Source organism: Bacillus rossius, chromosome 5, assembly GCF_032445375.1.
Source record: "Bacillus rossius redtenbacheri isolate Brsri chromosome 5, Brsri_v3, whole genome shotgun sequence".
Taxonomy (NCBI): Eukaryota; Metazoa; Arthropoda; class Insecta; order Phasmatodea; family Bacillidae; genus Bacillus; species Bacillus rossius.
This window is the reverse complement of record NC_086333.1, coordinates 60866586-60880413: the sequence shown is the minus strand read 5'-3', so window position 1 is coordinate 60880413 and position 13828 is coordinate 60866586. Positions and strand designations below refer to the sequence as shown.

Below are 13828 nucleotides of genomic sequence, written 5' to 3'. Positions count from 1 at the left end.
ACTAAAGAAAACGGATCTGCAAAATTTTTATTAAAATTTAACAAATGTTCAAAAAACACCAAACATCTAAATTCAGAATGAGACAGAATGTATATTTTTAATAATATTCCCCAGCACAGTAGAAATTTTGAGGTCAAAAATTTTATCAAAACCGGTTTTATAATAAACTATTAAACTAAGCAAGGAAAGCAACTAATGCAAGAAAACCACAGTCGTTTCTAAAGCACACTAGTCTCAAATTAAATTGTATACATAACAAATAGAAACAAATATCTACCAAGGCACCTTTTGATAGTCCATATATACTATCATGTAATCAAAAGATATTGTCAATTTAATTTAAAAGTATTTTCTTCCACTGTGTAACAAGTGTAAGCATTATATATATATGCACACACACACACATATACATAAACCTTGGGCTCTATGCATGTGTCTGTGTCTTAAAATGTTTTTGGAAAACATCTCTTTTCAAATATGGCAGTCAGAAACGCACACTAAAAAACCAACAAGATGGAAATTAACAATGCTTGTTTTGCATTATTGCTTCTTGTGAATATCATTAACTAGTACTCTATAATTTGGTTGTTAAACATTTTGTATCGTGCGTTCTTGCGTGGTTTATAAACCAGGCCCAATGCCCCATTTTCTTAAAATTACAAAGCTTACCTTACTCGCTGCTTTCCTGTAAGACTTCTGGCATCGTTTAGACTTATAGTGCAAGTGTTAATACATTTCACCTTAACGTTTAATTGGCAGCGAGGTCATTAGAGACAGTAACACACGACGACACGGACCAGGGATGATGGGGCAGGAATCGGCCTATCGTAAGGAGCCATCTCAAAATTTGTTTGGAGTGTCCGGACCAAGATTCGAACCCAAGTCCTCTGGAATTTGAACGCTGTGTCTTACCATTGTGCCACAAGAACAAGTGAGTAGCTAGTTGATTTTATATTTTATAAAACATTTTATGTCAAAACTAGTTGATAAACCCAGCCTTAATTTTTCCATTATAAATGACGTAACGTTAACTGTCAGATCACACACAAGTTTTCTATTTCTTTTTGCAATGTAGATAGTTTTGTGAATGTTTGTTAGTGAACTGTTAAAATAATTCTAAAGAAATTTTCTCTCAGTCTTATCTCTAAACCGGCACTTTTTGATTTGTTATTTTATATCCAACTGTATAAACTTTTATATGTATTCAAAGAATCTTAACTAAATTATTTGTAATATTATTTTAGGATTTACATTTAAGTATTCCAATTTATGCAATTTTGATTAATTTAAATATTAATATAATAGGGCCTATATAATATATATGGTATCGAAGTTGATATGGAAGTGCAAGTACACGATTAGGCGACTCTTGAAATAGCTGGATATTTGGTAACGTTGAGTAAACATTGCAGGTACAGCAATCAGTGTAGTATTTAGAAATGTAAGCATACTTCAGTTTAAAAACTATGCAACGTCGAAAAGAAAGTACATAAAACCATCATGTTGTTATTTCCAAACTATACGCAGAGTAACGTAAAATTTCCACGTTCATGCACAGTCATGCCTTCATGTAAGTAACGGACCAAGGTCTAAGTGTGGGTGTGTTAAGGTGAGAAAGGAGGATGAGGTTGAGGGTGGTACATCTGACATACTTATTACTAATTTATACCTTTTCAACTCGGCAACTGCCTTTTTCAGTTCAGCGCACGTTGCACGTGCCGGCCACAAACTCTTCAGATTACAAACAAAACAGAACCAATCATCAGCTTTCTTGATTCTACGAAGCTGGGTGGTTCCAAAGTTGCGAGAAATGCATTTCTGGAAAGAAAAAAAAAAAAAAAACACTAACATAACCAGTTCACACTCAAATATTCAAATAAATATTGTAACACTTCTCACAAATAGTGCTAGAGCAGTCATAACTAGAGATAAAGGAAGATGTAATCAGTCAGACTGTTTACAGTTTTTATTTTATTATCTTTGTTATTGTTCTAAATTAATTTGCATCATTTTGTGATAAATCATACTTAATGTAATGATTTTTGTATGTAAGAGGACAACCATTTGACAGTCATATAACACAACTACATCTTATAATACCTATTTAGTTTCAGGGTATTCTGAATTATTATTCCATGGAGTTTTATTCATTTTGCCATAGCTTTGCATACAGACATTGCTATTTATTCACTACTCTTTTCACCTTTTAACTACCTTGCCATTGAGGAATGACTGGGAAAACCTTACAGCTCTTTGGTTGCTTTGAGCAATCAAATTCAACAGCACAATTTTTGAAAGAAAAGAAATTAGAGGGAAGCCTTCGGGAAAGCTTGGTGAAGACATTGCTCGGGCTGGGGCTTGCCAATTCCTTGGTTGCCCGCTCAAGTGGCCGAAGATGCGTGTCACCCGCATTTTAATTAGATAGAGATCCATCTTTTGAAAGTCTTGAGATAGTATTTTCTGACAGAAATAGAGAGTTACGACGCCTTTGTGAAACACTTCCGCGTCTGTAGCTTTTGTACATCTAGTGCGTCGAGACGACGGTTTCAGTACTCCATAAAGAATATTTCAGACGTTTGGTAAGATCCAATTTGACTATAAACTTTTCACGACCATAGGGATGCCAATCTTCGATCCAGTTCCTGATGGCCTTTGCATTTTTGTATGGTTTGCATTTTCAGCAAAGCCCTCCAGTTTCCAGTGTAGCTGAGTACCACCTGGAGGTGTGACATACAAGAAGATTATTCCCGACTCCACACAGCTTGTTCCGGCATTTCATTGTGTGCCCTCTTGCATTATCAAATATAAAGGTTACAAATGATTCAATTTCCATCAAAATGGCAATTAAAATCTCATTTAACTAGGGCTGTCTTCTAGTATATTAAGTATATTTTAAATACCTACGTGAAAATGATCCTTGCACTAGCCGGATTAGAATCATAGTCATTGCTAATTAATGAATAAATTTAGTTTCATTAAATCATTTGTATTTTATTAAATACAAATTGAACCCTATAGACCTGACCAAAAACTTTATGCAGGGGTAAATCACACACCTAATACATACAGTATTGGTTTCAATAGCAACAAGCTCACACTCGCTCTCACATATTCAGTGGCATGCTAGCTGAAATAACAGCTTGGTAATTAAACCAGCAGCATCTAGACCTGACGCCAACGAGAGAAGAGAGAGAGCTCCACAGCAGAACCCGAAATAAGATATTGATCTTCGAAAATTACACCTGAGATATATAATTATAAATTAAATACATATAGCTTAGTGCCCCTATATGCTAAGAACATTATCTAAGAAACACAAAGGTATTTCTCAATTTGATTAATCTGAAGTTCAAATTCATCATTTCCAGCCTGTGGCCAAGTCAACCAATTAAAATGCCTTTATCTTTCTCTATCCTTCCACCATTCTTTATTTTTCACTTTATTCCAGTCTTCTCCTCTCTCCTGAACTCTATCTGCTCTTCCTATCTCCTCCTTGGTCTTCCTTGGGGTCTTCTTCCCGTGTACTTCAATGCCATCATTTTCCTAGGCAGCCTCTCTTTTCCCATTCTCTGGGCATGGACATACCATCTCATTCTCGCTTTTTCAATGATGCTATTCAAGTACTGTACTCCTGCTCCATACTATCTCCTTCCTGATCCTGTCTCTCCTCATAAACTTCATTCCTATTACTCTGATCTTCCCGGCATCTCTTTTAGATACAGTCCAAGTCTCTGCTTAATCTGCAATTATGGTTCTTAAAAGTGATGCAATAAAAAAAAGTGTGCGTGTAGTTGTGGAGTTCACGAATGACATTAAGTGAAACTTCTAGCTCGTTATATTATTAGGTATAGGAAATATTATCTCTGCCCGAGGTCACAGATAAAAAAAAATTGAAAGTGTGAAGTTATACAAGTATGCAAGTATGCTGTCATAATTTCTACATCTTGCCTGCCATCTCCTTCCCTTCTAGTTCCCCCACCATGTACCTAACTATTCCCCTCATGCGATCTGAATTGCAAAGAAGTTTCACTTGAAAAATAAAACGTAGAATAACTTCTGCACCTCGCAGAAGACGTTGCTGCAGAGGCTGCAGCAGATGAGCCGCCCGCCCTGGCCGCACCAGCGGCAGAACATGTCGCTGCCGTCGTCGCCCTGCTGGAACTCGCCAGTGTCGTAGAACAGGTAGCAGCGCTGGCACAGCAGCACCCGCATGATGCGGTGGCTGAACACCACCGTCTTGGTCGACAGGCCCATGTGCCGGTCGCAGGCAGTGCAGTGCAGGCGCATCTTGCAGACGGCCGACGGGTCTGCAACGGCACCGGTCGCTGCTCAGTCCCGGGACAATTACAGTGACAGGTAGGGGCAGGCATTTTTCGCGAAAAGATCTGAACGCCTATTAGACTGCAACAAGGTGTAGCCGCACCTGTGGTTTCTTCCTTGTGACTGGCGGCCGTCTGCAGAGAGAAGTCGTTCCCTTGTTTGACCGAGCCACTCGGGACGCGGTTGCTTCCGCACTGTCTTACTGTGATCGGCGTTGTTACAACCGATATGTAGCTGGGGGGAAACTCACCCGATCACGAAACACAGATGATACTACAGTTTTTTTTAACTTTCAGCTAGTCTCGTAATCTTTTTCGCGAAATTTGCATGCCCCTAATGATAGGTCTTCAAATGGGCTCGTTATAACTAGTAGGCCCATGTATTTTGTGCGTTAAATCTTTGTAGGATTGTCTGTGTTCACTTAAGATGCACGTCTTCTGTCGGCACACCAATCACAGCCATCCAGTGTGGAAGCAAATTCATACTGAATGGCCTGGCTAATTAATGCAATGGCTTCTCTTGCAGACCAAAGGAACAATAGTGAAATCAGGCCTACCTTACTGCAGTCTAATGGATGGTTAGATTTTTTTTCCCGCAAAAAATACATGCTCCTAGGGATTAGCAATTTTACCATATTTTCAAATGTCAAAACTGTTTAAACATGAATCAGGGTGGCTACAGAAATTCTGCAAAAAAAAAATCCCTCACATTTTCTAGAAATAATATTTTAGCTGACAGGGCCATAACTTAATTGAGTAAATACTTAATGTGAGTTAAACGAAACGAAAAACGTAGTCGATAAAAACAAAATGGAGTAATTAAGTGCTAACATTGAGATAAACAGCTGCTTCATAGATATAATTATAATTAAAAAAATTTTACAGCAGTAAATGAACGGGCAAATGGTGCAATGTTTCCAACAATACTGTGTCGGGGGAAGCCTGAAGCTCAAGGTTTTGCACGTGGGGAAAACCGACACAAGTAGTCATTTCACCAGGGCAGGGGTCGGCAGACTTTCGAGGGAGATGAGCCAAATATTAAGTTAACAGAACCTCCAATTTTTTAGAGAGCTGCATCATGTATTTTCTCTGTATCTACATGGAATTTTAAGACAAAAAAAACCCAGATAAAAATCAAAATATTTTAATCACAAATCCAACATAAAGTCTTAAAAATAATAGCAACACGTTAAAGTAAAAATTAAGGTGGTCGCTAATAGAGCTCTACTGGGGAAAAAAAAAAAAAAAAAAAGGGCAAGTGCGGAGGTGCAAGCACAGGTTGAGGACATGCGTTACGATTGTGCCGTTTGATTTTGTTAAAAGGTTAAGCTAAAAAACAGCACCTTTAAACATTTCTTTGTAGAAAGACTTCTCCTCATCCGAGATTCTGGTAGCCATGAGATTGTTGGTGGACAAACTTTGCGACTTGTCATTTTTTCCATCCTCTGCGGACAACATGGAAGGTTGCGCTTCGTCAGCAACACCACCCGCATTGACAGGTGACGAGAGTGAAAACTTTGCTGCAATAGTGGCAGCACTGGTGGGGGTTCCCAACACATCTTGAGGCTCGTCTCCATCATCCACTATCACGATGAACGAGGAAGAATCTGTTTGACGTTCTTCAGGTAAGAAATTATTTGTAGCTGGCTCATCGATGGTAATTTCTTCAATTCCTACAACACAGAACACACCATTATTTATTCTTTTGTTCCGTTGAGCCTTTGATTATGGTAGGTACCACAAGGTTATGGAACATGTCATTTTTACATGCATCATTGTAATATTTATAGTTTAGATGTCCAAAAAGTCACTAAAATCAAATTGAGACAGTATTAACTGAAATAAAAATTTGAAAAAAGAAAAAAAAATTAATGTAAGAATTAACAAGTTTCTGGTCTTTTTTTTTAGTATACGTTTGTAGTATGTACTGTTATTAAAAATCATTTTGACCATACACACATTTTTTACAAAGGTGTGCGTGCTAAACATGAAAAGAATATAAAGGCCTTACACTATGGACTAAAAACAAGTATGATGTAATTTAATTACTATGTACTCATATACTATGGAAATTACTTATTATGTTAAGTTATTGAAGGTGTGCATCCCATTTTATGTCTTTATTTTATAGTTACTTTAAGCACTGTTTAGTAGGTATATACTTTTCCCATAATTAGCTACAAAGTTCTATTTATAATGATTTGGAAGTGAATCATACAAATAAAGAATTAAACAGATTACAGAACTGAGATTTTTTAGATTTGAAAGCAATGTTCCTGGCTACCCCATGATAGAAATACAATTCCTTCCAGAAAAATCTATTTAATTCTACCCAGACTTTCAACAAATTCAAATTTGCAATGAATTTGACAGCCAAGTAACATAAAAAAAAAATCTGAAAGGCATTCAAACCATTCCTTAAAGTAGTCCTAGCCAGTAAATTGGCATTTGAACATAAATATTTTTAGTTTAGCAGTCTGTTTTACTGTCTATTTATATGGCCCAAAATGTCAAAACTTTAACTTTGGCAGATAATTATGGAAAAGGATACTATCTGTGTATTTTTCATTTTGTGAAACATGAACCACATAAAGAGTATAAAAATTAAAAATTTAAAATACATATAAAATTATGACCAGAAACTAGGCTGCGGGGAACCAATTATATTTATTTATGAAAGAAATGTTAAAAATAAGGAGTTTGAAGACAAATGCTATGTGCGAATGGTTGATCCAATACTGTACACACAATTCATGCTTTCAGTACATGCGACAGCTGACTAAATATTTGCCTTAAAATTCATAAAAACCATTCAAAAAATTCTTATTTAGTAAAAAAAATTCTACTATGAACATTTAAATATGGCTACATTTTAAATTTATTTAAAATAATGTACAAAATTACTATATATTTGATGCAAAATAATTTCATGTGAGTGTGTATATATAAGGCGAGGTCGCACTCACCTTGTTGATTTTTTATTTTCTCGTCATTAATACAAGTTAGGGGCTATTTCTATAAAATTAAAATTAAACACTATACCTAGTTTGGATTTATTTTTCTGTCACAAATATTTTTCAAAGACATTTCCCAAGTGTTATATAATGGGCATAAAAAACATGCAATAGCAATTACATACAATTGCATACCCATTATATTGTCATTATATTGTCACAAACCAGAAATTTTTGTGTAGCAGAATTTGAATTTTTGGTTTCAATGTCTGGGCTCTGCGTGGTTCCCACAGTCACATGGTGGCGCACGCAGGTTACGGGAGCATTCGGCAAACGCGGGCGTCTGCAGCGCAAGCGCAACACATTCCAAGGAGGCGGTGTCTGCATAGCTATACACCATGTCACAACCGTTTGCCGAGGTTCCCAGGCCACGTGAACCCGAGCGCACCGCTCCCGTGGGGCGCTGGCAAAACGGGTCTCTAATAAAGCTAGCCTGGGTCCTGGTTGCGAAATTTGGGCGCGGCGACGCCAGACAGTTCTGGAACGACAGGGAAAGGGGCAGGTTTGAAAGCGGGACCTAAGCCTTTGAACAGGGCTCACACTGGAGGGAGGTGCTGCCCCTCAGCGGCAACAGGTCGCTAGTTAAAAATGCAGTCAGGCTCACAAGAGTTGTGGTGACCCTTGGAAAATGAGTTCGCAGCTAGAAGTGTTTAAAATGTACAGTTCAAGTTTCATCCTGGAGCTACAAAAAATGAGGAAGTTAATATCCTCTAAAACTAAGTCTGTGGGAGCGACATAATTAAGTATTCTGTTTAAGTCTCTCTCTGAGCTAAGTGTTAAGAAATGTCTGCAACAGTAAAGGTTTGGGCACTCTTTGAAATTTCTATTAAAGTCGGTTGACAAGAGGTCCGTTAAAGTAATAAATAAATTTATATTAAATAGCTATTACTGTAACAGAAACATAATGACTGATTTGTAGGGTACTCTGCAGTACAAAGTTATTGTTTATTTTCTAATACACTAGAATAAAAAAATAACTAAAGTTTAGTATGTGATATTCCAAAATAAATTGTTTTATGTATTATCCAGTAAACTAAAAATCTAAATATTCTAGCATACTTTACACAACACCAAAAATTTATCTGATTTTGAAAGGAATTTATTTCATCATGGTTGGAATTCTAATTTAATTCACAATATGTACCAAACTAATTTAGTTTGCTACCCAAATGGGGATACCCAAATGTTTGTTACCTAATGAAATTATTTTAAAGATTATAATTAAAGTTTTTATTTTTTCCACTCAAAAACCTCTATGGTGATAAAAATGAACATGTCCACTTTTTTACAGCTACTTAGTTTAAAGTGCATAAATAAACTTTTAGGTTATTAAGAGGTCGATTGTCCGAAGAAAAAAAAAGTCTGAAGCCACAAAATTAAAATATTTAAAAAATTGGCAATTTTCTATTTAAATATTTAGATAAAAATCCACTGCCAGTCTGATATGCTTATGGTTATAAGTTTTTAACTTATAGTAGTCCCACTATTCAATAATTTTTTTTAAGAACAATTGGGGAAATTCTAAATGAGAGCTTTTTTTTTTTAGAGAAAATAAAATTCAAAAATGCTGCTTTCATACTTTCTAGCATGTTTTCAAATCATTCTCTAAGAGGGTGATGGGATAGTTCACCATTTTAACCCTTTGGACTCCCATGTCTAGCCAGGTTCACCATCTTTGATTTCCTGTTACAATTTTTTGTATGGGTCTGGCAGTCCAGTCTTTTGAATCACATTGCACAGAAGCATATCACATGATTCTAGTAATTAAAAGGTACATTTTCCAAAAAATTTGAACAGTAATTTAAAGATGGCAAAGCTGGCTCAAAATAGCAGTTAAGGTTTACGTCAGGTTTATAAATCACAATGATACTGTGATATTGTAAGAATGGTTCGTAAGGTTAGATAAAAAATATTTACAAAAGGCACAACCTAAAATAATGTGGTCAATTGGTTAGGATATGATAGCTACAACTTCTGACAAACTGGGCACTTGTATCGAGACACCCCAAGAGAGAATGATTTGACATCGACCAAGGGCTATGCCCCTCCTTAGTCCGATGTGATCCATCAACCACGCTATTGCTTATCCCATTACCCCTCCCCATCCTCCTCAGTGTTACAGTGTCCCGCGTGGATTTGAATCTAGCGCCAACGGATGTGACGTCAGAGCTTCACTCGCGTAACAATGCTGGTGTAATTATGTGTAACATGTTTTATTTGCCCCAAAATTTTTTATGTCTAGCAAACAGAGTTACCACTTCAAGACGGGATTTTCTTGTAAAGGTAAGGTAATAAATATTCAGTGTCCCGAACGATGCCGAGCTACGGAGAACATTCCTGAAGCATTAATATTTAAATATTTTGTTGGTTTTAAATAATATAGTTACTTGATATTATGAGCATACTAGAGGCTGGGCTCATAGAGGGCAAGGCGGTGACGTGCCAACTATTGACCTAAGGCGTGCCCTGCATGTCTTGCCAGATTACAAAGGTCCTTGCTACCCCTCGCTCCCTGTGCACCGTCCCTCTTCCAGCTATTGTTAACGACCCTTAGTGGCCTGGGAATTCTGCGGGCTCCCAGAGGCCACCGCGAGGATTGACGCACCTAAGGCGTGTTTCTGGATGCTTCGGGCGTTGGGTAAGTCCGGGATGACGCGACATGTCACAACCACTCCAGTTCACTCCAGAAAGACGGCCAACTGGTATAAAAGCGGCGACGCCGGCCACCGCTACAGTTTCGAAAGTGCGAGTTAAGTGAAGTGCGAGTCGAGCGAAGAGGGTGAGAGGTACCTAACCCCCCCCCCCCCCCCCCCACCCAACCCTTCCCCGCGAGCGGCGCAGGCGCAGAGTGACGGGATCATGCATGTGTGACCAAGTAGTGCGAGACTAGTGTGTGGACAGGTGCCAGGTAAGGGGCTAATCACTATTGAGCCTAGCTCCTGTAAAGAGTGGACTTGGCAGCTATTTAGTGATTTGTGAACAGACATTAAATAAGGTGATTTAATTAGTAGATAATGTAAATATTAATGGCAAATAAAACTGTATAAAGTTAATTCGGCTATCCTTACGAACCAGTTTTTCCCCCACTTGTCACAATATTATATTTTGCAATCATTAGGCTGGTTTAAATAAGGGTTCATGTGTGTTCATTCTTCTTCCCGTGGCATGCTTTTAAAACGAGTGGAACAATCGTCGGCTGTATGTGAGTATGTGGCATGCCTCTAGGGCACACTAGGATGAGACCAGTCGGTCAACACACTGCCCGAGGTAAGGAGCTCCACATCCATCTGCTTCTTTAATTTGTATAAATCACTTCTTTTTCACTTCCGGGCTTACCTTAGACAGAAGACTGTTTAATCTAAGCTTTAAATAATTCACTCATAGAATATTTTGTCTAGTAATATTTTGCCTGGTCTAACTTAGACCAGGACACGTGGACCACCTATAATACTGACCCATGCCACTGGCTTTTATTAACAGTGTTAAGTGATGTGGAGGTTTAAGATAGAGTAATGTGAATAAAAGCAATGATTAGAAATAACTGCTTCTTTTATATGGACGACCACACGAGAAAGCATTGCGAAGACAGGTGTGTGGGCCACCCAAACTGTCTAGGCTACTTAGAAAGATTTTTAACCCTTTTCAGCCAGTATAAAACTACAGCAATTAGATAGTTTTTAGAAATGTAATTTGCAGCTCTCTAGGGCACCGGCAAGGATGAATGTCTCAATTCTATCGCTAGTAAGCCACAGGGAGAGTACAGTAAACTTTTGAATTAGGATTTTGGGATCAAGCTTACAGATGATGTGCATTACAAATGTTTATTTTCCAGTTTAAAAAAAAGGAGGGTAAATGTAATATGTCATACAAGTAGACAAATGAAACAGCTGGTTTAGGTAATGTAAGGATTGTTGTATTGGCACGTATGGAAGAAAGATGTTTTGTTCGAACTCCAGTTGCCAAGGTAAACAATGGTCATAAGACAAATTGTAGTAGAAAAATAAAAAATTAGTATTCTAACAGGGAAATAGTGGCCTAAAGTGAGTATGATTAGGTATTAACAATGTTAGATGTAGCGTTTGATGGGTGGGGTAGTAACGAGTAAATGGTAGTACAATAGTGTCTTCTGGCATAGTAAAAATAAAGTTTGTTTAAATTTTGAGTTTTTGTACATGCTTCTTATTGGTACCGTGTAGAGAAAAAGTGTGGTGGCGATTGTAGTAATGACTAGGGAAGTGATGGTTAGTGCTTCGCGATATTAAAATTTAATGGGGAATGGTTAATGTACACAAGAGACATGAATGCAAATCAACATTAATTTTCCCACCAGAGGCAGGGTCTATACGGATGGAATGGGACAGACACTTGAAGAGCCCGAGGGGCAAACCTGTCGTTCTGACCAGTCTGAATAATGCACAAGGTGAGATAAGATGGGGTTAGGAGCAGGATGGATTGAGTGTGATGGGGAAATGGTAGTACTCCGAGAAAACCCAAAGGCCACGGCAACATCCGCATTTTCTACTTGCGAAAAATCCGGGTTCGAACCCGGATCGCCTCAGTGGGTTACGCAGTATTCTAACCCTTCAACCACCATGCCTCGTATTGATAGTAAATTATTACTGTCACAAAGCTAGGAAAGGTTATGTTGGTTTTAATGGTTTTAAAATTCCTTAGTTTGCAGAAGTTTTTTCGGTGTATTTCATTTGCTGTGTTAAGTGAGAGGTATGTTGTATGTTAAGTAAAATATTATTTTCTTTGGTTTGGTGATGCACGTTGAACGTAGTTTACTGGTAAAGCTGAAACAAGCAAGTGGGCCAAAAGCCCATAGACGTATTAAAATATTAAGCTTACCTTCATTGGCGCATATTTGTTGCCCACCTTCGACGAGAGACACTTCCAACAGAGATTCCATGGGGATGAAGTCCTCAGACTCCATTTTTAGGCAATTTTTCGATTAAAACGACATATTAAAAGACTTCAGAATGCTTATTAAACTTTACACGGTACTGAAGTACTTTTCCCATACTTTCTGTTTTATTCATTCGCAAAGTGTTCAAACACAAAAACAAATGTACAACAATACATGTCACAAATAACCCAAGAACAGAAGAAACGATCCGCAACAACATACGCCTACTTGACCAATGCTACCAACATATTAATACTAAAAAAGGCGCCAAACACGCGAAATTACATAGGTATATTACTGGTTTCCGATATTTGTGATTTCACTAGCCAGTAGCTACACTCGCTAAGTCAGTAACACAAATGTCAGCAATGACATGTTCCCATCAGAGTAAGATAAGACGGGTATTATACGTTCAGTCTGGCATCAGCATAGATAAACGTTGGGCACCAGTTCAATTCACGACTGTGGTCAGACTGACGTATGACTGAGCGAGTAACGAATTGACTAATGGATTTTTAAATATTATGGTCATTTTCGTCAGTCCATACAAGACTGATACCAGATTGATAGTGTAACCACGTTCCCACCAGTCTTGCTTCAGTCACAATTCGGACAGCATGGAGGCAGAGATTAGAGAAACTTTCTCTAATCTCTGCATGGAGGAGAGTACATTAACACAGCCGATAGCGCCTGCTCCTACACAGTTAGAACTAGAACAAGGATTTATTCATATTTTTGAGTCATTGGCAATTTTGTCGGATAAAACTCATCAACATTACATCAAATATAAAATAATATATTTTACAAAAGTTACTAATTATTTATAAAAATCTAAAACCTCTCGCATCAATAGAAGGTGCGAAGAAAAAGATCAATAAATTAAGATCGATTTATTGTCGAGAAATAAAAAAATAAAGGTTTACATATTTATTTTTGTAATGTATATATACAGTGACGATGTGACCAGTATTCACAAAACTTTATTGTTTCTGTAATTAAAATTATATTTCGATGGTTTTTGGGACTTAAATATCAAGTGAAAGAACGCCTTTTTTTGACATGATAACGTCTTATAAATCGATGAACGCCGGCTGCACGCACGAAAAAAGTGTCACGTTCCGCCTGAGCCGAGCGTGCAAGAACCGGCCAACCATCGTGCGAGAAAATCTTCTATAATATCAAACAGGTTAAGGCGGGCTTTTTAACAAATTGTTCGTGATTAAATTTGACATCCCTCGGCCTATGGTCCCTAATTTCCTGAGGTGAACTGTCCAGATTTGCCCATGTAGCTCTCGTCGGTGAGGAAGTGAGTTCAGGCCTACGTGGCCGGTACCAGAAAATACGGGACCTGGAGGGAACGTTACGTAGATAGGAGGAACAGTAGTTGGTAACAAGGATAACACGATGGTGTACGTTTTCACGAGCCCCTTTTAATCCGTAAAGAATCCTGCCGCAGCCTGGCCGGCACGTCGCGGAACGAGTGTCCTCCCTGCCGCTACCCGGACTCCCGGAAATAAGTCTTGGCCACAAGATGCGACCCGAAATGACAGAGAAGGTAACTCCGAAGCGAATCGTACCTACCGGTT

The 13828-nt window shown here is 38.0% G+C and overlaps 1 protein-coding gene across 3 annotated transcripts in view; it reads right to left on the bottom strand.

Annotated features, from left to right (window-relative positions):
- Positions 1 to 12741, bottom strand: part of LOC134531881 (DNA (cytosine-5)-methyltransferase 3C) — a 37665-nt gene extending 24924 nt beyond the window's left edge. The window contains exons 1-4 of one of the 3 annotated variants that reach the window (XM_063367893.1): positions 12185 to 12741; positions 5663 to 5992; positions 4063 to 4307; positions 1670 to 1818 (exon numbers count right to left, since the gene is read on the bottom strand). In XM_063367893.1, the coding sequence (XP_063223963.1) occupies positions 1670 to 1818; positions 4063 to 4307; positions 5663 to 5992; positions 12185 to 12269 (809 nt within the window). In that variant the 5' untranslated portion in view covers positions 12270 to 12741. The remainder of the gene's footprint in view (positions 1 to 1669; positions 1819 to 4062; positions 4308 to 5662; positions 5993 to 12184) is intronic. The other 2 variants (XM_063367891.1, XM_063367892.1) reach the window with 2 other exon arrangements.
- Positions 12742 to 13828: the final 1087 nt, after the last annotated feature.